Source organism: Erpetoichthys calabaricus, chromosome 15 (assembly GCF_900747795.2).
Source record: "Erpetoichthys calabaricus chromosome 15, fErpCal1.3, whole genome shotgun sequence".
NCBI classification, from domain to species: Eukaryota; Metazoa; Chordata; class Cladistia; order Polypteriformes; family Polypteridae; genus Erpetoichthys; species Erpetoichthys calabaricus.
Genome location: NC_041408.2, coordinates 51,370,485 through 51,396,776, shown reverse-complemented (window position 1 = coordinate 51,396,776; position 26,292 = coordinate 51,370,485). Strand labels below are relative to the sequence as shown.

The 26,292-nt window shown below is 41.2% G+C and overlaps 1 protein-coding gene across 1 annotated transcript in view; it reads right to left on the bottom strand.

Annotated features, from left to right (window-relative positions):
* Window positions 1–26,292, bottom strand: part of LOC114665665 (signal-induced proliferation-associated 1-like protein 2) — a 310,605-nt gene that overhangs the window by 126,458 nt on the left and 157,855 nt on the right. Inside the window, 3 exon segments of the mRNA XM_051919363.1 lie at window positions 3,260–3,417; window positions 6,740–6,843; window positions 11,676–11,850. Of these exon segments, the coding sequence (XP_051775323.1) occupies window positions 3,260–3,417; window positions 6,740–6,843; window positions 11,676–11,850 (437 nt within the window).

Here is a 26,292-nt window from a genome sequence, read left to right as displayed (position 1 = left end):
AGCTGAGGAGACTTTGTGCCAGCAAAGCAGTGGGTCCGGATGGAGTATCGCCATGACTGCTGAAGGCCTGTGCATTGCGCATCTTCAACCTGGAACAGAGAGTCCCGAGGCTTTGGAAACATCTTGCATTACCCCAGCCCCAAAAGTATCACATCCTAGTGAGCTGAATGACTTCTGGCCTGTCGCTCTGACGTCGCATGTAATGAAGACCATGGAGCGGCTGCTGCTTCACCACCTGAGGCCACAGGTCTGTCACGCCCTCGACCCTCTGCAGTTCGCATACCAGGAGAATGTGGAAGCGGAGGATGCCATCATCTACATGCTACACCGATCCCTCTCCCACTTGGACAGAGGCAGTGGTGCTGTAAGAATTATGTTTCTGGACTTCTCTAGCGCCTTCAACACCATCCAACCTCTGCTCCTTAGGGACAAGCTGACAGAGATGGGAGTAGATTCATACCTGGTAGCATGGGTCGTGGACTATCTTAAAGACAGACCTCAGTATATGCGTCTCGGGAACTGCAGGTCTGACATTGTGGTCAGTAACACAGGAGCGCCGCAGTGGACTGTACTTTTTCCGGTCCTGTTCAGCCTATATACATCGGACTTGTGAATTTCCCCTTGGGATTAATAAAGTATCTATCTATCTAGTTAAGAGTTCACCTGGCTTCACTGAATGGAGAAAAAGTTCAAGGCTTTCGATCTTGATGCCCAAACAATCTTCTGGCCAATTGACAGCAGTTTGTGAGGCTGAAATGGTGGAGTGTGATACTAGAGCACCACAGGGAACTGTCCTGCCTCCCTTCCTGTTCACCTTCTACACAAAACCATCGCTTGCCATCTACAGAAACTCTTAGATGACTCGTCCATCATAGGCTGCATTAATAATGGAAACGAGTCAGAATACAGCAAAGACAATGGAGGACTTCATCCAGTGGTAGAGGGACATCAACCTACAACTCAACATCAGCAAGAGAAAAGAGCTGGTGGTGGACTTCAGGAGTACGAAGAAGTCTCTGAGACCAGTCACAATTAAGGGGAAGAGCTGATGCAGAGCTGCAAGTACCTGGGGGCTCAAAACACCAAGCTGGACTGGTCTGACAACACAGTGAAAGGGCCAAAGCAGAATGGACTTGCTAAGGGGACTGCGGTCTTTTGATGTGTGCAGCAAGCTGTTGAAGCAGGAGATGTTCTGCCAGTCCATAGTAGCCAGTGTGTTGCTCCACACTGGGGAAGCAACTTGAGCTCAAAAGAAGCACAAGGCCTGAAGAAACCTATCAGGAAAGCCTGTTCCATCACAAGGGCAAAACCTGGAATCACTCAGCAAGCTGATGGCAAAACTGGATGCCATCATGAAAAATCCCCTCCAGGAGGCGCTCTCTTTTTTTTTTTTTTTTGTTCTTTATTTCACCTTATACAATTTCTTGTATTAGGAATTTGGTAGTTTTCGCATACTCCTTGGGGTCAGAGCGCAGGGTCAGCCATTGTACAGCGCCCTTGGAGCAATTACAGGTTAAGGGCCTTGCTCAAGGGCCCAGCAGAGCAGTGGCCTTTTGGCAGTGACGGGGATTTGAACCGGCAACCTTCGGGATACCAGCGCAGCTCCTTAGCCTCAGAGCCACCACTCCGCCCACATTGGAGCACGTTTAACCACAGGCTCATTCCAACGGTATGCTAAGAAGTGCCTCTGGGGGTCTTTTCTGCCCACTGCTATCAGGCAATTCAGTGCTTCCACCTGATATACTTGTTAAGTTCATTTTTATTTATTTATCAATTGATTGATTGGTCGTATTCCCTGTCCTGTGAGTTTGTATTCTTGTTTTTTACGCTTCTGTTGCTGTATGCATTTGAATTTCCCCTGATAAAATTTTATCCTATCTAATCTAATATCCGGGATGCTCACACACAAATCTAACTGTCAACCCGGTTTCTCGAGGACTAATATTCTGGTTTCCCTTAGACAGGAATAAGAGTAAACACAGCATTTTTGAAATCAGGTTTCTGTGGATAACGGGATTATTAAACCGCATGGAATCGCTCTCAGTGACTGTGTGAGCACTTTGTGTGGTGGTCTTAAACTCAACAATGGGAGTACGAGAGTACTAAAGGAGTTAAAGTGGACTCAATCAGCCAATAACATCTCTCTGAGGAACATAGAACAAATAATTCTTTATACATCTTGATTAGATTTTGGGGTCTTGGGCTGCAGTCTGGGTTAGCCTGTGTGTGTGTACGTCCAGCCATGACTACACTTTTAAAGCTTTTAGGATTGTTGCTGGAAATAACAAAGCCAATTTGAGTTTCTTAAACAGACAAATAATGGTGAAATAAAATATTTTAGGCACTTCATAGATTTTCAAACCAATTCTGAAGAGGGTCTCTAAACAAACAATAAGGGTCTCAGACAAGCCATACCACGTTTCATTTATTTTGCCTGATAAACAATGCTAGCAGCAGGCAGGGCACAGGCCCAGACGTCTTGAATTTGTATCAAGTTTCTGCTACCCCAAGGCTCTCCACTTGATAAACACCTGTAATTGCTTTTCTCGTGGAACGAGGAACTGACTCAGCTCACTCTGTGCTTTCCAAAAAACATAATTTAATTTGCCTTTCATTTTGGTGCCTCTCCTCTTGGGTCTCACGAGCACAGGGTAGATGTCCATCTATTAGTTCACTTTAACTGCAATTTAATCAAAAGAAGATCCACGTGTCTCCATTTTGTGTTACGTATTTCTTGACAGAAAAGTCTTTTTATGCTAAATAAGCCGATTCATTGTGGTAACCAGCCAATGTAGCTGCCACTAGGAAAATGGCAAGGCAAGGAAGGGCCTTTAAACGTGATGACATGAAACGGAAGAAGAAATACGCCTTCAGGTCTCGAGGTGAGAAAGGGCACAATTACACTGCAGATCTTTACCTGTTCAAAGCAGGTCAGGACTATGCTAACATCTAACACAGTAAAATAGAAATGTAACAGATTGTTCCTAAGTGGTATAACTACACTGCCGCCATGGACTGAAACTAAAGCAGTATAATGGTAAAAGAAAGCAATGCTTTTAACCAAACACTTGCACAGAGGTGCTTCATGGTGGTGGACTACATTTGTTTCCAGGGTCATTGAGAAAGACCCATGTGCTATAGATGGAGAAAGAAACTCAATCCAAACAGCAGACCCATTCTCCTAATCTGGATTTAACTCTTGTGCTCAGCGTACGGAAGTGCAGTTAACGGACACTCAGATTTACTGAATAACACTTACCTGTAGCAGACATTTTCGGAACAAGGGTTGTGCACTTTGACGATTACAAACACATGCTGAAAGTGAGAGCGGATGTTTTTAGGAGTGAAAGGCAAGGCTCCGGGTTCTTGAAAGACTATGGTGACGATGTCATTTCCAATATGCCTCTTCCTTAAGAGCTAGAAAGACAAGAATAGGAGCTGTAAATAGGAGAACAACTTGACTTCTTCGGGGAGGTACAGTAACTCGCATTTTAAATTTAGAAATGCAATAAATAGTTCCTACAAAAAAAACAAATATGAGTGTCTTATTTAAACATCACGAAGAAAGATGTGAATTAATTTGAGGAAACTCGGCACTCGTCACACAAGTACAGATTAGCCCCTTTAACTGCACAAAATAGATCCAAAACTGCACTGTATGACTTCAAGAAATATGGCTGCCCCAACATGAAACATATGGTGATGATCAAGTCTGTGTTGTCAGTTGAGACGAGCAAAAGTTTTCCAAACACCGTTTTATAGCTCATGGCAACTGGCCATGACTGCTCTGAAGAAGCACTGAGGATTTAGAGGTCATTAGTGCCTGTGAGCTGGAAACGTGTTTGAGAACTCACCAGTGTAAGGAACTCCAATTACAATGACAAAAGATTAGACTCATTACCTGGAGCATTATCAGACAGCATTGTTCTCAGCCCAATTAATAGCACTTGTTAGGGTACACATTAAGCATACATCTACTCGGCTTCTTGGGGAGGTTTTAATCAGGAAGGAAGGTAAATAATGCACGTTACCATGGCAACACGACATAGATGCAGTTGGTTTATTAACACGTCTTCTTACACCAGACCAACCGATCTGGGAGAAGGTGTCTGCTAGTGACAATTAAAGGGGTGTGCTGGAAAGGCACATAATAAAGCTATAAAAATAATAATAAAAAAAAAAAAAAAAGGCTAAACATGAACTATTTACTTTGTGTGTGTGTGTGTGTGTGTGTGTGTGTGTGTGTGTGTGTGTGTGTGTGTGTGTGTGTGTCTCTGTGTGTATGCATGCACACATGCTCAGGTGTATAACTGCACACACTATACAATGTATTTAAGCTATAACTGTTAAATATTTATTGTATGCACATACACTGTTTACACATATAAAGCCACACACACACACACATCCATACTGTAGATTTTGTACATATGCAAAAATAAAACTAAACCACACATATACTGTATGTGTATGTATATACATATATATGTATGTGTATACATACACACACACACACGCAGTGTCCTCCCGAATGATGGGGACAAAGACATATTTGTTCTTGATTTACCCCCTACTCCACAGTTTAAAATCACAAACAATTCAGACGTGATTAAAGTGCACATTGCAGACTTTTGCGCTTATTTTGAACATGGCACTTTTTCCACATGGTCCCCCATTTCAGGGACATAGCAATGGTAGGTATAGTAAAGCTGTTATTATGTAGGGCACTGTGTGTGTGTGTGTGTGTGTGTGTGTATGTGTGTGTATATATCTAGATCTATATCTATATATCTATATGCATCAGGAGTGGGCAGGAGGAGAAGTCCATCCATCCATCCTCTTCCGCTTACCTGAGATCGGGTCGCGGGGGCAGAAGCTTGAGCAGAGAGGCCTAGACTTCCCTCTCCCCCGCCACTTCAACTAGCTCTTTTGGGGGAATCCCGAGGCATTCCCAGGCCAGCCAAGAGACATAGTCCCTCCAGCATGTCCTGGGACTTCCCTGGGTTCTCCTCCCGATTAGATGTGCCCGGAACACCTCACCAGGGAGGGGTCCAGGTGGAGGAGGAGTATAGGAACCTAATCAAGAACTTTGTTAAATGGTGCGACTCAAGCCACCTACAACTGAACACCAGCAAAACCAAGGAGCTGGTGGTGGATCCAGGAGGATCAGGTCCCCTATGGACCCCATGATCATCAGAGGTGACTGTGTGCAGACCTATAAATACCTGGGAGTGCAGCTGGATGACAAATTGGACTGGACTGCCAATACTGATGCTCTGTGTAAGAAAGGACAGAGCCGACTATACTTCTTAGAAGGCTGGCGTCTTTCAAGATCTGCAATAAGATGCTGCAGATGTTCTATCAGATAGTTGTGGCGAGCGCCCTTTTCTATGCAGTGGTGTGCTGGGGAGGCAGCATAAAGAAGAAGGATGCCTCACGCCTGGACAAACTGGTGAGGAAGGTAGGCTCTACTGTAGGCACGGAGTTGGAAAGTTTGACATCTATGGCAGAGCGACGGGCGCTGAGCAGGCTCCTGTCAACCATGGAGAATCCACTGAACAGTATCATCTCCAGACAGAGGAGCAGCTTCAGCGACAGACTGCTGTCACCGTCCTGCTCCACTGACAGACTGAGGAGATCGTTCCTCCCCCAGACTATGCGACTCTTCAATTCCACTCGGAGGGGTAAACGTTAACATTATACAAAGTTACTGTCTGTTGTACCTGCATTTTTATCACTCTTTAATTTAATATTGTTTTTTATCAGTATGCTGCTGCTGGAGTATGTGAATTTCCACTTAGGGAATAATAAAGTATCTACCTACCTACCTATATATATATCTCTACATCTATATCTATCTATATCTATATATGTACATACACATCCACATAAATATGCATAGGGAGCGTCTACAGGGCTGTAATGAGGTAAGCCTCCTTCACTTTCCCCCCAAAGATCAGAGGACAACTCATGAGATGGGCCATGATGACACTTTTAGTTTTGCCCGGGGGGTATTTAAAGAGCAATGGCACCAGAAGCCAGCACTCATTTGGGAATCCCAGAGCACTGAGGAAGAAACGTGTTTACAGACGACTCTTGAGAGTTACAGAGCAGTGGCAAGCTAAGTCTGCCCTGGACGTGTGATGCCCACAAATTTTCGCTGAACCCTTTATTTCTTATTTTTGACTTCATTAAAATGGGGTACCCAGTTAGTGATACAATCCAAAATGCTGTTTTGCATTTGCCACTGCCCCAGAAATGTTTTCTTTTCTGATGCTTTCCCATAGAGAGCTCAGTAGTTTAGTGTAATGTCACTGATTAACAGTCTGTTCAAACTCGAAGAACAAGTCCTTCGATGTCGAAAAAAGGCAATCATCATCGTATCTTGAAAGTGGTGGCTTTGGGGTGGTGGGGGGAATCTCTGAAGCCACCTGTGCGATTGTAGATTATAAACAAAAGAAATACGCACTCAGTCACCTCTGCATGATGCCACTCGGCAGACTAATTAGCCACACTTGCAGGCACAGGACACTTAGTGGTGTATTTAACAACTACACTCTACTCCCATGCTACTGTTCAATTCTGGGAATTTTTATACAATATAAATATATAAAACAAATTTATATATTTTATATATATATATATATATATATAGATATATATATATTTTTTTTTCTTTTCTTTCCATAATAATCATGCACATACATAACTGAATTTACCAGGCTTTCCACACTCTTACCTGCTGCCTGTTGTTCGGAGTATATGGAAGTAGCGTGGACACATGAAACATGAGCTCGTAGTCTTTATAGGTGGTGTAGAGCGAATGTGTTCCGGTTGAATCAGCTAAAAATCACAAACAAGGGAAGGAGGGACAGGGGTGGGGAAGAGAAAGCAGGAAATTAACCAGTGGGGCTAGAAACAGCACCTGAATAAATGTTTATGCATCACAGATCCTATTTAACAAAGCACAAAAACAGGCAGGTGCACACTCTGTTAAGAATGTGCCCTACAAGTTGGGGTGTTTTACCTTTTAATACAAAATAATGATGGCTTCAGTATCACCATCTGTCCACACAAATATCTCTTGCTACTAGGTAGAAGAAGAAGAAGAAAAAAAAAAAAGACCCTCTGGCAGATTGGGCAGGTTGCCTTTACGGTTTAATTTGTATATGCTGCTTTAAACCTGTAAATGGATACTGACACATCATTAACGCAGCCTGCACCTGTTCAGTGGATGCCGAGTGGTTTGCGTTTTTCAAATTCAAGGCAAGCAGACGTGGTGGGTGTTGAACGCACATTCACCTGGCATGTTTTCAACATTTGGCCGGCGAAATTCAAAAGCAGGCACACCTGCTGCTGGGTAGAGCTCACATGCGCTGTATTCAGTATTTTGGAATATAAATTATAGCTAAGTTTTATTTGACAATAAGACTTTTGCCCAAATATTCCCACTTTCTATCACTTACATAGAGTGCCTAGAAGTATTGGCCCCTTGGACGCTCTCATATTTTGTTGTTATACAACACTGAATCACGGTGGATGTCATTTGACTTTTCTGACTCTTATCAGCAGACAAAGTCTCTCTAAGGTCAAAGAGGAAGCAGATGTCTGTGAAGTGGCCTAAATTAATTACAAATATAAAAAATATGCGATTGCACGTGATTCAATATTGCATAACAAACAGATTGTGAAAACTTCTAAAGGAGTGAACACTTCCTATAAGCTCTGTAGCTTCATGTTTAGAATGCAAGTTTTTCTCTATACAAAGTGAATAATATGCAGAAATACCATTTTAACAATACTCAGTCCTAAAATGGTGTTAATATAGCTAAATACTAGCTAAGAGTAGCGTAAAGGGTGCTGTTAAACACATACAAGTCACACTTTGGTCGCTTCAGATCAAGTAAGACCTCAAAAGACCCAAGAGGGTTACGAGCAGGTGCTGGAAATCATTTGTGGTTTTCACATTGGGGTGCTTACCACAATTACGTTCACCTTTGAAATCACACACAATCTGCGGTCAACCAATGCGACGCTACAAATGTTTTTAGCGTTTTGATGATTTTGGTAGCTTGTGGTGAAATAGTGCAGGTAGACACTGAATTTAAAGGCTCTCTTAAATGTGAACCTGCCAGCTAATAAAAAGTGAATTACCGGCAAAAATCAATGCAACAGAGTACGCCAATGGATGCCCACATATTGCCAAATATTGAAATAGGTCCTAGAAAGGTAAATCCATATTTAAAAAAGGAGCTGGATGTGTGTTTCAGCCCATGAGCTACTATTATCAAGATTATTTTCCATATTGACGGATATTGGGGCAAATCAACACAAACAGACACATCCTGGCACATATACAGTGGACTCAGAAAGCATTGAGACCCCCTTCACTTTTGGGACACTTTGTGGTGTTGTGGATTCAAGTTTAAATGGGTAAATGTGCCATTTCTACACATCAGTCTACACTCTATTCCCCATCCTGGCAATGAGAACACAAGTTTTCAGAAAGGTTTACACATCTCTCTATTATAAAAAGAAAATCTTGAGACGAGACTATTGCCAAGAGATTTTTTCAAGTCCTGCCCTCCTCTCAACCATTTATGGTTAATGGCCCACTCCCACGGTCCTCACATCTCTCATTCGTGTGAATGCTTTTGTCAGACACAGTTCCTGCGCTCTCAGCTCTTAGAAATTTTTACGTTTTCCTCACTTTAAATTCCCAATAAAAGAAGACGTATTATGTCCAACTCTTATTGAGGAATTTCATTCCGAAGGGTTATAAACAGAAGAAATTAGTACACAGGCAATCCTAGCACCGAGAAACGATGAAGTCAAACGAATTAATGCGAAAATTGTTGATCGGTTACACAGTTAATTCAAAAAATAGTTTTTACTTAAATTTCACAGTAAAAGTGTAAGTTTAAAAAGTATGTGCATGTTAATTTTAAAGCCAAACAGAATGAAAACATATAACGCAACGAATAACTCTAATGCAACATGAAACATAATATTCTTTCAATTTATTATGTTTTACTACTTTTTACTATGGTTAATTACTCACTGTAATGTAAAATAGTTTTACTATGCATATGTAACAATTCCTATGAAAATAATCTGTTTAAATTGTACAGTACATCTGCTTCCCCATATGCAAGCAGGAGATCTGCAAAGTGGCTAGCGTGGAGCTCCGGCCCAGGGATTGGCGAGTGAAGTGAGCAGAGCCCCCTAGTTTATTAAAAATTTAAAACTGAAAGCTCTTTTCTCTATAAGTACTTAGACTCTTTCCTATGAAAACTCCCAACTGTGGTCAGGTGTATCCTGTTTGCTTTAGTCCTCCTTGAGATGGGTCTACAACTTGATTGGAGTCCACCTTTTGTTTGGCCATCATTTAGAAAGACACCCGTGTACCTGAATATAGAAGGTCCCACAATTCACATTGCATGTCAGGACAAACACCAAGCCGTGGAGTCCAAGGAACTCTCTGTAGACCCCCACGATCAAAGTTTGGTGAGGCACAGATCAGGGCGAGGAGATCAAACCATTTGTTAAGCTTTGAATGATCCCTGGGGAACAGTAACCTCGGTGATTGTGAAATAGAAGAAGTTTGGAACTACCAGGCTTCTTCCCAGAGCTGAAAGTCCGGCCAGCTGAGTAACCAGGCAAGAAGGGTCTCGGTCAGGGAGGTCACCAAGAGCGCAATGGTCACTATAACATAGCATCAGAACTCCTCTGCTGGGATCCAAGAATGAATGACCATCCCAGCAGAACTCTGTTAATCAGGTGTTTACGGTAGAGTAGCTAGACATAAATAAGCCACTCTTGAGTAACAGACATTTACAGGATGCGGAGGGAATGAAGAAACATTCTGTAGTCTGATGAGACCAAAAAAAAAAAAAAAAACTCTTTGGGCAGAACTCCAGGCACAATGTCAGATGAAGATCAGGTATTGCTCATCACCTGCCTAATACCATCTCTACGGAAAAGCATGGTGGTGGTAGCATTATGCTAAGGGGGTGTGCTTCTCAGGGACAGGGTCAGAACTGAGGGAAGGACGAATGCAGCAAAACACCACTTCAAACCTCGTTACTGCCAGAAGGGATCCTACTCTGTTGGGCACTTGAGCAAAGCCCTTAACCTGAACATTGCTCCAGGGGTGCTGAACAATGGCTGTCCCTGCATTCTGACCCCCAAAGGTCATGTGAAAAGTCAATTTCCCCTCAGGGAGTAAAACAGTATACCAAAAAAAAATACAGGAGGCCCTTGAAGAAAACCTGCTTTAGAGTGTATGTGACCTCAGACTAGGGTGACGGTTCACCTTTTAGCACTACAATGACCTGAAGCACATAGCCAAGACAATGCTGGAGCACCTTTGGGGCAAATCTCCGAGTGTCCTTGAGGGGCCCAGGCAAAGCCCAGACTTAAACCCCATAGACCTTCTGTGGAGAGACTTGAAGATGGCAGTTTACAGAAGCTTCCCATCCAATCGAATGGAGTTTCAGGAAGAATGGGACCAACTGCTCAAACCTCAGTGTGCAAAGCCAAGAAGAGCCAAAGCTTGGATTGCTGCCAAGGGGGTTCCAGCAAGTACTGAATTAAGGATCTGAATACTTTATGTAAATGAGAGATTTCCATTTTTTATTTTTCTAAAAAATTTGCAAACCTTTCTGAAAGCATGTTTTCACTTTGTTATTAAAGCAGGAAACAGAGCTGGAGGTGACAGAGTTAAAGATGCTAAGATTTGCATTGGGTGTGACAAGGATGGACAGGATTAGAAATTAGGACAGTAGAGGGTCAGCTCAAGTTGGACGGCTGGGAGACAAAGTCAGAGAGGCGAGATTGTGTTGGTTTGGACATGTGCAGAGGAGAGATGCTGAGTATATTGGGAGAAGGATGTTAAGGATAGAGCTGCCAGGGAAGAGGAAAAGAGGAAGGCCTAAGAGAAGGTTTATGGATGTGGCGAGAGAGGACATGCAGGTGATGGGTGTAACAGAACAAGATGCAGAGGACAGGAAGATATGGAAGAAGATGATCCGCTGTGGCAACCCCTAATGGGAGCAGCCGAAAGAAGAAGAAGATGAAGATGATTATGGGATAAAGGCACAGACTGTTAGGCAAAAATGGCAAACATACCCACTTAAAATTCAATCTACAATACAAAGTGAAGGGGTCAAAACATATTCTGAATCCACTGTTTAACACAATTCAAATACATATACAAACATATATATACAAACATATATATATATATATATATATATATAAATTTTGTGTAAGAAGAGAAAACAACTGGTGACTGCAGCTTGCAGTAACTGGCCACATTCCCACAACTTATCATTGGAAACTGTTTAAGTGATATAATTTGCTCATGTAATGTAAATAAATGTAAATGTAAATCACCCTAAAGCACATTTACTTATTTGGCCAACGCTTTTATCCAACGTGACTTACAACATTTGAGGCTCATTTGGTTACATTTTTCTTTTTCCAGTTTGAGTACAGGTGGGTGAAGTGACTTGCCTCAAGGCCACATGGTGTCAGTAGTGGGATTTGAACCCACAACCTCAGGGTTTGAAGTTCAAAGCCTTATGATAATGTGATAATGAAATTAAATTTTCCTTTAAAAGTAAAACCCAATTGATAGTGAGATCATTTCAGCCAAAGCCGTCTGGTCTTACTTTTGTTATCCAGCTGAGCTCTGTACTTGTTGAATCCCTTCAGTCGCACCCTCTGGCCCAGCAAATCGAGGAATTCATCAAAGACTGGACTGGCCATCTCGTTGTTGTACATCTCCTCTTCTGTGCTCTGACCGGCTTTGCAATAAAGGATGCCAACCTTGTGTTGAAAGCTCAGCTGTAATAAGAATGAAAGAAGAGAGTCATAGACCTGAATCAGGTTGAGAAAAAACACACAGGAACGTCACTCTGTGGCCATAGACAGATGTGCTGTCCTCTTACTAGACCCACATCAAGATCCGATGTGCTGTTTTAAATAATGCAGTGTCAAACAACATTGAAAAGGGGCATTAGGGTGGCCCACAAACCAATGCAAAGAGTGATAACTGTTAACTCATTTCTCTACAAATCTCAATTTGTCCATTAGGGAAAGCTTGCTTACCTGTAAAATTTCAGGTTAATAATGAAACATTAAGAGGTCACTCCATTCTGAACATTTTATTGGTATGGTTACTACATATGTTCTTCTCCATTGAATTCTAAATGGGCTAAATGGGGAAAAACAAAAACACAATTCTAGCCCTAAAGGGGAGTTTCTCGACCATTCCAGCAATAACTACAAGTTTCCAGAGCATCCAAGCAGTAACTGCGAGTTTCCAGAACATTCCAACAGTAACTATTGAGCTTCTATTTTAGCCCTGTTTGATGACAGAGTCTCAAAAGAAACAAAGGAAAAAATGGCGCAAAGACTGCAGCGGCCAATGTTCCCAGACATTCCCCGATGTCTTCAGCTGACAAATGAGGAAGAACAATGAGACTCCAGGGTCACATCGACAATGAGGGGTAACAGTTATTGTGTATGAAGTGTCTTGATATGCTTTTCATAATTAAAAATCTAGCATCTGTCTTAGAGGAAACAAAGGATTAATAAATGTCAGAAACTTGTGCAAGCATATCACGAAAACCAGATAAAGGTCAAGTGAACACCAAGGATCAAGACGTTGGCCATCTATCAAGCACCCAGTAAGTCAGGCAGATGTCACATACATAGGAACTCAACAAGTACTGAAAAGTATTGTTAAAGACCAAGAATCAGGGCCATCTTAACACATGGCAACGCTGGGCAGTTGTCTGGGGACCCCACAAGCCTATTTATGTTGTAACTTGCCGAGTGGTTGTGTAGGTAGGGGCCCCAGTGCACTGCTTTGCCCGGGGGCCTATAATGCTGTTAGGATGGCCCTGCCAAGAATGTAGTAGAAATGAGACTTATTTCAGGGGTATGTGGGCTGGTTGTTGCTCTCTGCTATAACGTCTCAAGTCTTTTAGCTAATCAAAGTGAATGCAAGCTGGTGAACCAATCAGAGTAATCATTAATTCAGCAGTGTTACATAAAGTCATTTATCTATAAATATCGCTGTCTTTACTTTGTGGCCATTCTATAACAGGCTTATGTTAGGATTATTCCCTTTTGATGATGAGAAATAAAAGACTCCATGGACAAGCTTCCTCCTGCCTGGTTCTTCGGGTAGATTATTGACAGATATACATGTTTAAGATGATGATTTCTTCCACACAAATCACTCTGAACAGCTGAAGGTGGAGGATGGTAAAAGGAAGAACAACATCCTTTGTTGACGTCCTTAGGGAAAAAAGTAAAGAAAGGTCTCGGTCGCTTCACAAGAAATCGACAGAACTATGGACAGATAGAATTTTGCGAACTGATGCATGACGGTCATGAACGACACAGCTTCAATAAGTCTCCTCAAAAAGAACGATGACATACTGACTTATTAAGGATGAGAACAGAAACACAAACCGTTTGTCTTTTGACCAGTCGGTCGCAAACCATCACTATGTCGCTAAGTTATTTTCCAACTTTATCAAAGATGGTCCTAATGTCGTACACCTACAAGTGTGGAAAACGAGATGGCAGTTTAGTTCAAATAACATAAAACGCTGCTGAGTAAACAGCATGTAGCGGTAACACGATTTTCATTAAAATTGTATGCGTTTGTTATAAATATGATCAAGAATACAACTAGCCTAGTGGGGAACTGGAATTTGCTAGATTTTTTTTTCTTTCAACCAACCCTAATGGGCATGGATTCCAAATGTGATATTCAAAAGAAAATAGGGATAAAAAATTTAATAGAGTAAGATTTCTTATTTGAAAAATACATCAGGTGGACATTTATGTCACAACCAAGGCACTCACACATCTCACCTCCAATGCCTCAACAACTAAAAAAAAAAACAAACAAAAATGGCTGTCATCATTGGGCCTAATGCATGTTGAGTTGGAAACAACCAAAAAATCAATCACTACGGCCATGTGGCACGATTCCCAGAGGGTCATCTGGCTCGGAGGATCCTCATTGTTGAAGACCCGAGTGGCTGGACCAGGCCAAGGGAATGGCTGTGACAGATAGAGGGTCATTTCTGGGGGTCCCAGTGCATGCTCCCCAACATAACCTGAACTGGTGGGCAAAAGTAGGGTTACATTAGTTTGTATGGAAAAAAACATGCAGATGATGATTATTTCAAAAGCTCTATTAACTTTATTATCTCAAAAGAATGTCACAATGGTACAGTGCACTTAGGTACAATTTCATAAGTGCTCAAACTGTAGTCTACTTGCTAAGTGAGGATAGAAAATAAAAATTACAATAAAAAAACAAGGAGGAGGAGACAAATAAGATCACAAATAATAATAATAATATAAGACTAAACTCTGGGCTTCAAATACTCACAACCGTACACCTACTTTTACTAACCCTTGCATTATAATATCAATATGAATATCAATCTTACATGTCATTTTTAAAATATATATTTTTTTTCTCTAAAGTAGTGTTTTTTCATATTATTACTCAAAAAACTGGATGACTGTGAGAGAACAATTCTGTTACCGGCTTTGGTTTCAGAACCATTAAATCTATAAAGAACATCTCATATTTTTAACAAGACCAGTGTAATCTCCAGATATTAAATAAAATTTCAAACTACGGATATTGTTCTTTCTGCCCTTCTTTCTCCCTAATCACCACTCCAAGTGACATTTACTTTAAAATTCCCCCAAACCATTTCACAAATGCCTAGAATCGGTACCACAATCTGGCCGACATTCAATCATATAACAATCGTGACCTCAAAATGGGGTATTTAATTACTGGACCACACCAAAGATGCGCACGCATGTAACATAACTGCTGATACTGCAGGGGACACTGAATTCAAAGCAATGGATGCCTTTCTCTATTTTTTTTTTTAATGAAGTTCTTTAATCAAGACTTTGGACAAAAGCCGAAAATGTAGCTGTCAAAGCCCTGGTTTAGTTTTAAATTTCATCTTCATCGTCACTGGTGCTGTTTTGGAAGGAAACTTCGAGATATTCACTGTCTGCATCACACACAGCATTTTGTTTGTTCCTGGCCTTTACTTTCAACTGACTAACCAACCAGCTCTTGCTCATCTTTGGTTAATTGAGCCACGTTGCTTTTCAACAGCAGCAACAATTAATTTCTTGGGTAGCCCAAAAATCACACAACAAAGGTCTCAGTGGACATTAACATTGACTGTTTTTGACAGTCCCCCAGGCATGACTCCCTAAGAGTGATTTTCAGCAGGTCTGTCTTCTAAAAGATGCGTTCATTTGTCTCGTTGTCTAGGGGAACATCCTGCACTCTGCTATAGTATGTATGTATTTATGGAGAGAGGGATAGCTGTTAATTTTTAAAATAAACTTTATTGTGCTCAAAAATAGAACACCATCAATATGTACAGTTAACAATAATACACAATTTCATAAGAAATAAACAGTTACTACTCCCACAGTACACTCCCTCCTACTGCACACATTATTAGAAATAATTAGCCAAGTTAAGTTTTTTCTTCAAAAATAAACATAGATAGATAGAAACATAGCAATCAATAGATAGATAGGGAATTTTAATATATAAAGACAGACGGAAATCTGTTGTGCCATACCTATATTTGAGACATTTCTAACCTGCTTGCCTATTTCTTCCTGAAGATCCACATCCCCAAATGCTGCATAACACGTCACTATGCTAAGGATTTTCTTCAAGACTCCTTGGTTAACAGCCATCTGTACTGCCTAAATTCAATTCTAATTGTTGTAATCCTGACCTCTTTACCTTTGAATATTTCTTTAGAGGAAGAGTGACCACAAGAAGCAATGGCTGACTTTGTCAAAGGTCTTCTGTAATTTATCAAGAACATTCATCAAGTTTATCATCGTGTGTACATACTGCAACAAAACTCATACTAGCATGACTTCTCAGAACAATTGACACAAATACAAAGCAAAAAAAAAAAAAAAGTAATAAAACGTACACTTAGGATGGAACATGTACACTCACCGAGCAAACTATTAGGAACACCTGCACACCTTCCTATACATGCAGTTATCTAATCTGCCAATCGTGTGGCCACAGTGCAATGCATAAAATCATGTGGATATGCTGTAAGTAAGAGGGCTTCAGTTAATGTTCTCATGAAACACCAGAATAGGGGGAAAAAATGTGTTCTTAGTGATTTGGACCGCAGTGTGATTGTTGGTCCCAGACGGGCTGGTTTGAGTGTTTCTGCAACTGCTGATCTCCTGCGATATTCACACTCAGCACTGTACAGTTTACATAAAATGGTGCAAAAAACATCCAGTAAGTGGCAGCTCTGAGGACTGAAATACCTTGATGATGAGGGAGGACACAGGAGAATGGCCAGACTGATTCGAGCTGACAGGGATAACCACTCTGGATAAGTGTGGGGAGCAGAAAAGCATCCAAGAATTCACATCACATCAAACCTTGAGGCGAATGGGCTACAATAGCAGAAGACCATGTCAGACTCAACTCCAATTAGGCAAAAAAAGGAAAGTTGAGGGTACAGAGGGCACTGGACAGCTCAAGACTGGAAAAGCATAGCCTGGAGTGATGAACCTCAGTTTCTGTTGAGGCACAAAGATGGTAGGCTCAGAATGTGCCATCAAAAGCATGAAGCCATGCACCCAGCCTTCCTTGTGTCAACAGTTCAGGCTGGTGATAGAGGCGGTGTGATGGTGCAAGTGATGTTTTCTTGACCAAGGTAGGGCCCTTTAATACCAGTCAATCATTGCTTGAATGCCACAGTCTATTTGAGTGTTGTTGCTCACCATTTGCATCTCTTCGTAGCCATAGTTAACCCATCTTCTAATGGATACTTCCATTATGATGGTGCACCAAAAGCAAAAGTCAACTCAAACTGCTTTCAACAGCTCAGTGCTCGAGTGGCCTTCCCAGTCTGAATCAAACAGAACCCCTTTGGGATGTGGTAGAACGGGAGATTTGCAGCATCAATGTGCAGAAACTGCGTGATGCAATCGGGTCAACATGAACCAGAATTCCAAAAGAATATTTTCAAAATCTTATGGAATCTATGCCATGAAAAAAAATGCTGCTTTGAGAGCCAAAGGAGGCCCTATCCTGCATTTGTATAGTGGTCCGAAGAATTTACTCAGGGAGTGCACAAACACTCAATACACACAGCCGGCTCTCATCGTTCCTATGCTATAAAAACCATCTCTGCCAGCTGACAGGTCAAAAGACAAGATACTTGTTGTAGGGAGTAAAAACTCTTCGAAACAATAAATCATTAAAATTAAGGATTGATGGTTAAGAGTAAAATTTCCCTCTCGCTTATTTCAAGCTTTTAAAGAGTTGCAGAGTTTGTCTGAAAACACCTCATGTCAAACACTCCTTTCCCAAGGGGCCAGAAAGTGATAAATCTCACCTTGTTCATCATGCTGAAAACATTCTGTAAACAAGAGTTATTTTAAAATCAAAGCTGATCTCAAGAGATAAAAGTGGGAGGACAGGGAGTAATGACTGGATTTTTTTCTCTTTATTTACGCCATCCTTCAGCAGCAGGGATATATATATATGATACAGGTATTACAAAATCCAAGGAATCAGGTGAACTTGTGGGGTACATAAATTAAACACACAGGCAAAAGTGTCAGGAAGATTCCTGTTAATTTCGACCATTACGTAATAGGTAAATTACCCTTACAACATCATAAAGAATGAAAAAGGGAATAACGTCAATGGCTGCGGTGGGTTGGCGCCCTGCCCCGGATTGGTTCCCTGCCTTGCGCCCTGTGTTGGCTGGGATTGGCTCCAGCAGACCCCCCCGTGACCCTGTGTTCGGATTCAGCGGGTTGGAAAATGGATGGATGGATAACGTCAATGGGCACTGACGGCCTACATTATGAACCCAGCTCCAAATCCCACACGAAACCTTTAAAAGCAAACTGTTAATGTAAGGAAACGCATTTAAAATGTCACTTTGAAGATCTGATGAATGCGTTCAGGGTGCCGCTGTGGTAATCTTTAAAGTCACAGGCCATCTCCACATAAATCTTACGGTGCGCTCTTTGAACATCAAAAGGCGCAGCCTGTCACTGAGTTGATACTGTGTGCTTCACATGTGCCAAAAGTATCTGCTCACTTCAGTCTCCACACAGTTACTTTCATTTGTATCACACACACACAAATGGACACTTCAACATAGCTTCTCCAAAAACTAAACTTTTACAAATTTAAAAACTTTAATGGGTATATAAACAAAATAGAAGGAAGATGCAGAACAGAAAAAAATGAAAAAGAACAACACATTTTATGATACAGTATTATTTACCAGAGATTGCAGGTTTAACACTCAAATTAATTACACTCCAGAATGCCCTTTAAACTTCATGAGCGTTCCTGTTTAAACTGTTCTTCACATAGTCAAAGCCTTTCTTATAACTTGTAGTAGTGTAAATACTCATCCAATTTAAAATCACGGCATTTACTCAGAACTAACAGATAAATATTTGCTTCAAAAGGTTGTTGCAAGAGTTGTTTGCATATTAAAGAATTGGTAACACTTAAGGTACTGCAAAAACACATCTATTACTTATTTACGATTATGTAATGAGATCTTAACAAAAGCTTTTGAGGGTCTTCCTCAACCTTCTAAAACATCAGTAGATGAGTCATTCATGTCTGTGCAGGGCGGGGTATTGACATGCTGGTAAAATGACTTGTGAATATGAAGGAGTCACAGGCCTTACATTAAATATGAAATATCGAGAGAAATGTGTCTCAGTAAAGCCACCTCAGACCACTCCAAAGGGATGGTTTATTAGGTGGTCACATAGTAAAGATGAACAAACACCTTACTGAAGCTTTATAAATGTTATGAAGACGCAAATGAGCCTTTGTTAAGGTCTTGTTACATATGAGTAAATAAGTAATAGATGCATTTTGGGAGTTCCTAAGCCAAAGTGTTACCAATTATGCAAACAACTTTTGCCACATCACCAATCACATATGATGATGCACATTTTTCCTTCTTTATAAACTCTAGTTTTCACAGAAAGGTCCTGGACTATACAAGTCATCTTGTGTAAGACCACCTGGACGCACTGCAGTTTGCCTATCAGACAAACACTGGAGTGGAATATGTAATTATCGGTCTGTTCCACAAGGCTTATTCTCACCTGGGCAACACTGTGAGGATTATGTTTTTTGATTTTTCCAGTAATTTCTGTACCATTCTGCCATTCTTGTTAAGGGGTAAACCTAGAGATATGCAGGTGGATGAGCCAGTAGTGTCCTGGCAGACCAGAGTTCATGAGACTCGAGGACTGTGAGCAATACTGGAGCACCACCAGGAACAGGCCTGTCTGCTATCCTCTTCACCCTGTACACCTCTGACTATAAACATAACAGCAGGTCAGGTCACTTGCAGAAATTCTCAGGTGATTCTGCACTTATGGGGTGTATTAATAAGAGGGATGAGACTGAGGAGACGAGTCAGGTGGAGGACTTTTTTTCTTGGTGCAAAGAGAATTGTCTGAATCTTAACATCAGCAAAACCAAGGAACTGGTGATATGACTTTCTCAGAACCAAAGAGCCTCTGTGTCTGGTCACCATTCAAGGAGTGGATGTAGAGGTGGTCCACATCAATGACAGGTTGGACTGGTCTCATAATGTAAGGGAGCTACATAAGAAAGGACAGATCAGACTCATCTTTCTAATGAGACAGCATTTCTTTAATGTGGGAAAAGACATCCTTCACATCTTCTACAACTGTGTGATGGCCAGTGTGATTTCCTACTTTGTGGTGTTCTGGGGTGGTAACATCACTTCAATAGAGGCCCCCTGAATCAATAAGCTAAGTAAAAGGGTAGGCTCAGTTAGAGAACACACTCTGGACCCCATGGAGGTCGGAGAAAAGGAAAGAAGAAGCAAAAGACAGAATTGAGTGCCATTATGAACAATCCTGCACATCTTCTCTCTGACACATCACCACTGAGGACTTCCAGACAATGAATGATTCAGCAGAAGTGGGTCAAGAAACAGTACGGGGGCTCCTTTATACCAAGAGCAGTACGTCTGCATAAAGCCTCACCAGGAATGTGACTGCCAAGTCAGAAGTTTTCTTTCTTTTTAACCATTCTGGTGTATGTTCAGGCTAAAGTGTGTGCATATTTATTTATATATTTTTCTATCCATTTCCCTATTTATTTATTAAAGAGCTTATGTAAAAAGCCAAATTTCTCCCTGGGGACAAATAAAGCTTTCTCTATCGGTCTTTTAAAACAAAACATGGGAGCTTAAAAAGTTTTGTTAGCCTCACAGGACGACAAATTAAATTTGGTGAGACCTGCATTCATATTGGGCGTGGGAAGCAACTTGAGACCGGAGCTCAAGGCAGGAACAAAAGTTCACAAGTCATATTGCAGCTATTTATTACAGTGATGCCAATGATGAAATAAAGTTTAAAGAAAAAAAAATTATTTGAGAAGCTTTTAGTGGGTAGCCTGGGTGGCACAGTGGTCTCACAGTGCCAGCGAGTCATTTTTAATTACTGGTCCTGTCACTTCTTACTGTGTCAGCAGGGCAGGGAACAGAATGTCTGCCAAATAGGCCGGTCAGTTAACCCAGTTTATTCTATTTTTTTTTTTTTCTTTTTCAGGATTAGAACTATTATCTTTGACACGCATCCGACTTTAAACACAAACATTATCTAAAGCCAATTTTTTTCAGCTTATGGATATTGGAAAATTAAAACTTTTTAAATCGGCAAGATAATGAGAATTGAATTTGTGCATTTACCTCAAGTAAGACTGTGCACTGCAACACTTTATTCATGGGCAGCTCAAACTGTTCTTTCTACAGACTTTGAAAATCTTCTAAAACAACTGCCACATTAGGAGGCCCTGCCTCCTTAGGCTCAACATAAAGAGGACAAGCCACATAGGGGAGAATTTTGAAAGTATTCAAGCTCCTTCAATTTTTTTCACGTTATTACATTGCAGCCTTCTGCTAAAATCATGTAAATTCATTTTATTCCTGCACATCAAGCATCACCCAATACCGCTAATAACAAATAAAAAAATTTCAGAAAAAATAACATAATAAAACTGAAATCCCACATTAACCCAAGTATTCAGACCTTTAATTCAGTTCTTCGCTGAAGCCCGTTTAGCAGGGATTCCAGCCAGGAGCCTTCTTGAGGTTGAAGTGATAAGTTAACACACCTGGATTTGGTAATGTTCTGACATTTCTCTCTGTCAAGCTCGGTAAAGAAGGACGAAGAACTTTAGTGGGCAAGTCCTTCAAGAGATGTTCGATTAGGTTAAAGATCAGGGTCTGTCTGAGCAAGTCAAGGGCAATCTCTGAGTTGACACTAACCTACTCCGGTGTTGTATTTGCTTTATGCTTAGGGTCATTGTCATTGTCCTGTTGCCCAGTCACTGGAGCAGGTTTATATTAAGGATCTCCCTGTACTGTGGTCCATTCGGCTTTCCCTCAGCTCTAACTAGACCTAACTAGAATAAATTCGACCACCGTGGTTCACCTTAGGAATGGTATTGCACAAGTAATAAGCAGTGAGTGGAATCTCCCAGATAAGCCAATAAACTTGATTTCATCAGACCAGAGAATCTTGTTTTTCACAGTCTTGAGTCCTTAGGGTGCTTTTTTGCAAACTCCAATTAGGGCTTCCATTTGTCTTTACTGAGGAGAGGCTTCTGTCTAGCTACTTCATCATAAAACCAAGATTGGTATACAGTAGTTTTGAAGTGATGGGAGAAACGTCCAGAATGTCAACAACCTCCACACAGGTTCTCTGGGGCTCAGCCAGAGTGGCCACCAGGTTTCTTGGTCACCTCTCTTACCAAGCTCCCCTTTTCTACTACTGTTCCGTTTGGTCAAGTGGTCTGCATTTTGAAGAGTTGTGGTTGTTCCAAACTGCAAATTATGGAGACCATCATGTGCTGAAGAGATTTTGGTTATTTTTTTATAGCCTGCACACAGCCCCATCTCTGAGATCTGCAGGCAGTTCCTTCCACCTCTTGGCCTGGTTTTTGCTCTGATACACACAGTCACCAGTGGAACCTTCTATAGACAAGTATGGGCCTTTCCTAATCACATGCAATCAGTTGAATTAACCATAGGTAGGCTAAAAACATCTCACTGATCATCTCTAGAATGGGATGCAACTGAGCCACATTTCAAGTGTTTTGGCAAAGGGTTTGAATATTTGTGTCAATGGAAGGTGCAAGTCTTTTTTTAAAATCTTTTTATTTTTAATACATTTGCAAAAATTTCTAAAATCCTGTCGTTCTGGGATACTGAATATTGAGCGATGTTGGGAGAATTATGAAAGGGTGCAGCACAGCAAAATGTCAAAAAGTGAAGAGGTCTAAATACTTTCAGAATCCAGCCAGTGCAAGTAAATGGACGCCAGAAAGGAACTACATCCAGTGTGAGTGTGTGTGACCTGGTAGCTTCAGGCAGGGGGATCTGCACAGATGGAAATGTAAGGTGTTCCTCCACAGCACTAGTGTGCATGTGACACAGCAGCAAACAGATCTGAACAACTCTGACGAAAGGAAGGCCAGACCCTTTAAAGCTAGCAGAAGGATCATGGGTGTTGGGAGAGTAGAAGCCGCAAGAAGGACCTTGTTGTCTCGGAAGCTCTGGACTCTGGAAGTAATTCTGCAGCTTGGTCAGAAGTGACTGAAGGATGGGGTTCAAAACCCTCAACTTGCAGGGGAACGAGACGGGAGCAGAAGAAAATGGGAGAGCAAGCATGAGTTGGTCCTGCAATGGACTGGCACTCTCTGACCGTTTCCACCGACACGGGAAGAGGCTCCAGCTTCCCACAACCCTGATCTGAATTATGGGTTTTGAGCAAGTTATGTTAGGTGATTGAGATAGGATGACAATTGTGAATTGTGTTCTTTTGGAGTTTTTCCAATGGAAAGTATGCTATAAAATAAAAATTGGACTGAATCTCCTACAAACAGAGTGCCATTAGTTGCCATGTTAAACACATTGGTAAACAAAATTTTACAAACAGCCAAGTTGTCTTTTATGAGCTAATGGATCCCATTTTTAAACACAAATTACAGAGATGCATGTAAATAGCGACTAAATTAGCATTTCTCCCCTTGTAACTAAAGACCATTGTTGTAATAATCAACGCGCCCGCCACTAAGAATTTATAAATAAATGACAGTTTGATGCAAACATGTCTTATGAACAACATGCACGCCGAAAGTTCAGAGCTAATAAGCAAGATGACGGCTCCTCATTGTAATTAGACAAACAAAGCAGTTCATAATCTGCTCTTTTCTAGGATGCGGATTGCATTGCAATGCGCTCCAGTATTTACAGTTTGTTTGTCAAAACCGAAAGAGTCACAAGGCGAGACGCTCCAGGGAAAGCAAATCTGTCAGTCTGAAGAAGAAACACAAATAATCGGATTGTAACATTTTCAGACTTCATACATTTCCTGGAATTTATGAATGAGGATTCACAGAAATAAAAACAGCAGCGCCAAGTTCTTCTCTGTGCGTGCTCAGATCATTCAAACTGCCATGCAGATTCCACGTAATGGATTACAGTTGAATGTGTGTACAATTCCGCCTTTTCTGTAATCTAATCTTGTGAAGCTCAGAGGTTTCAGATCCCACGATGGAAATCGTTTCCACCATTAAATCACCTTGTCAATCTCGCTTTGAAGATGCCAATACGGAAATCGCTTCATTGTTCTCCTTCCGCTGTTAATTAGGATAAACGTGCAGCTTGGAATGAAATGAAAATGCAATGAAATAAAAGAGTCATTTTTCGAAACATATGCTAGTTTGATACTTTTGTTATAGTTTTTTTCAGTCCTTTCCATTTTGTCTTACATGACAGATAACAAACACATACAATTTTTCAAGGCTCTTCTCCACAAAACCATAAGTGAAGCAAGCCCCAGGAAAGAGCTTTAATTAGCTTCCAACATACTGTGCGGCTCCATCTGCTGCAAATGCTCACATAAGAGGAATTAAAAAAGAAAAAGAGTGTCGGGGCGATGTGGTGGCCTCTGTCAAAGCGAAACCGCTCTTCTCATTGAGCCCATCTTCCCAAAGAAAATTATAACATGGCTTTTGTATTCCACAGACGGAACACATGAAGAACAATTCATCTTGAAGGGAGACTGAAGAACAGACAAGTTAGGCTGTATTGCATTAGAGCAAAAAAAAATAATCTCTTGAGCACTTCTATTATTAATAAAAGTTATGAAGGAAAAAAAGTGCTCGATTGCCAGATAATTAGGATCATATTTTCCTCAAAGGAGATACAAGTATAACACGTCCACCTCTAAATGACGCTGCGGCAGAAAACGGATCAGTGCACATTTTGAGGTTCCATTACTTAATTAAACACGCCCTCAAGCAAAACTTGCATGAACGTTTATTTAGGTACAAGATGGTGTCACACGCATGTGCATAGGGAACGCCTTAAGGTCTTGAATGATTGTAATTCTCCCCCGAGACATGAGGTGGAGCTGTTTGTCGTGTGGTGGCTGCAGTAACAGGCTATCAATGAAAGCTCCTCTCCCTCTGCAGAAAGGAAAACGGACACCATTCCACCTGTGACATCACTTCTAGGGCATGACCACCTAGACCCACCTCTTTCTCCCAGAATGCCTCTTAAATCGAGTAGTTACCACACTTTTTTTTCCATCGTGCTTCAGATATACAGGGTTGGCTGCAAGGTACCCTAAAATATTTCCTTTCTTTGTCTCTTTACAAAGAATTACACTTACTAGCACAAAGGTTAGGGGGGAAATATTACAAAAGTTGACACTATAACAAACATAAGTTAAATGGCAGTTAGGTCAACTACTGCTATGCAGTGACATGCAAAAGTATTCAATCCCCTTGAAAATCATCCTAAATTTTTGCTTGAGAGAAGATTTGTACACATATGTATCCCTTTTGAAGAAGAACTCCTCCAAAGTTAGTATTTGCATTAAGTATTTAAACTTTTGTGCTTTGGAAATTCAAGGTTTACACAAATGAATCACAAAAGACAAAAAGTAATTTAACAATCAAAATTAAACATAATGAGGTCCTACTTGTGAGCCCTTTCTATCGCTCTGGATATAAAAACCCCCTTTTTAAAGGCCGTAGTCTTTGTTGGCCAATCACTACAAAAATGAAGACAAAGGAGCATTCTGCTCATGTGAGGAACAAAGTCATTGAAATGCTCAAGGCAGGAAATGGCGACAAGAACAAACATCGAAGAGTTTAAATGTCCTGTTAAGCACTGTTGGAGCCATCCTCAGAAAGTGGAAGGTTCATCACAGCATCCAGACTCCTACTAAAACAGGCCATCCCTCAAAACTAAACGTCAGAGCAAGACATCCACTGGTCAGAGAGGCGACTAAAAATCTAACCGTCACTCTCAGGAGTCTGCAAAGATCTTAGGGTGAAACTGGAGTAGATGTGCAGGGGTCAACAATTTCAAGAGGTCTCCATAAAATGGGTCTCTACAGGAGGTTAGCCAGAAAGAAGACATTCCTTAAGGAGGGCCACATAAAATCACGTATGCCATTTACTACAAAGCAGGAGAAAGACTCCGTTAAGATGTGGGAGAAGGTCTTAGTGTCAGATGAGACCAAAACAGAACTTTGTGGGCAGACATCAATGAGGAATGTGTGATGTAAAACCAACACTGCTCATGTATCAGGAACGCCACACTTCTGGTGAAATATGGTGGCAGCGTCATACTATGAGGATGCTTTTCATGTGCTGGGACTGGGAATCTGGTCAGAGTTGAAGGGAGAACTTGTTCCAGTCTGCCATGAACCTACGGCTCGGGATAAGAGCCATCTTTCAGCATGACAATGGCCTTCAGCATAAGGCCAAAGTGACACTGGAGTGGCTCTGAAACAGAAAGGGGAATGTTTTGGAATGGCCGAGTCAAAGTCCTGATCTTAACACAATTAAGAATCTGTGGCACTATTTGAAAACTGCTGTCCAGAGACGCCATCCCACCAACCTAGAGGGTCTCTATCAATTCTGACAAGAAGAATGGGATAGAAATCCCTAATGAACAAAGTGCAGAATTGGGCCATACTTACATACCCCAAAAGAATTAAGGCTGCTATTGCAGCAAAAGGCTTCTCAACAAAGACGGCTTGAATATTTACGCAAACACAAACTTTGCAGTTGTTCTTCTTCAGTTAAATATCTAGAGTAAATGATTTATTTGCTGCGGTGGGTTG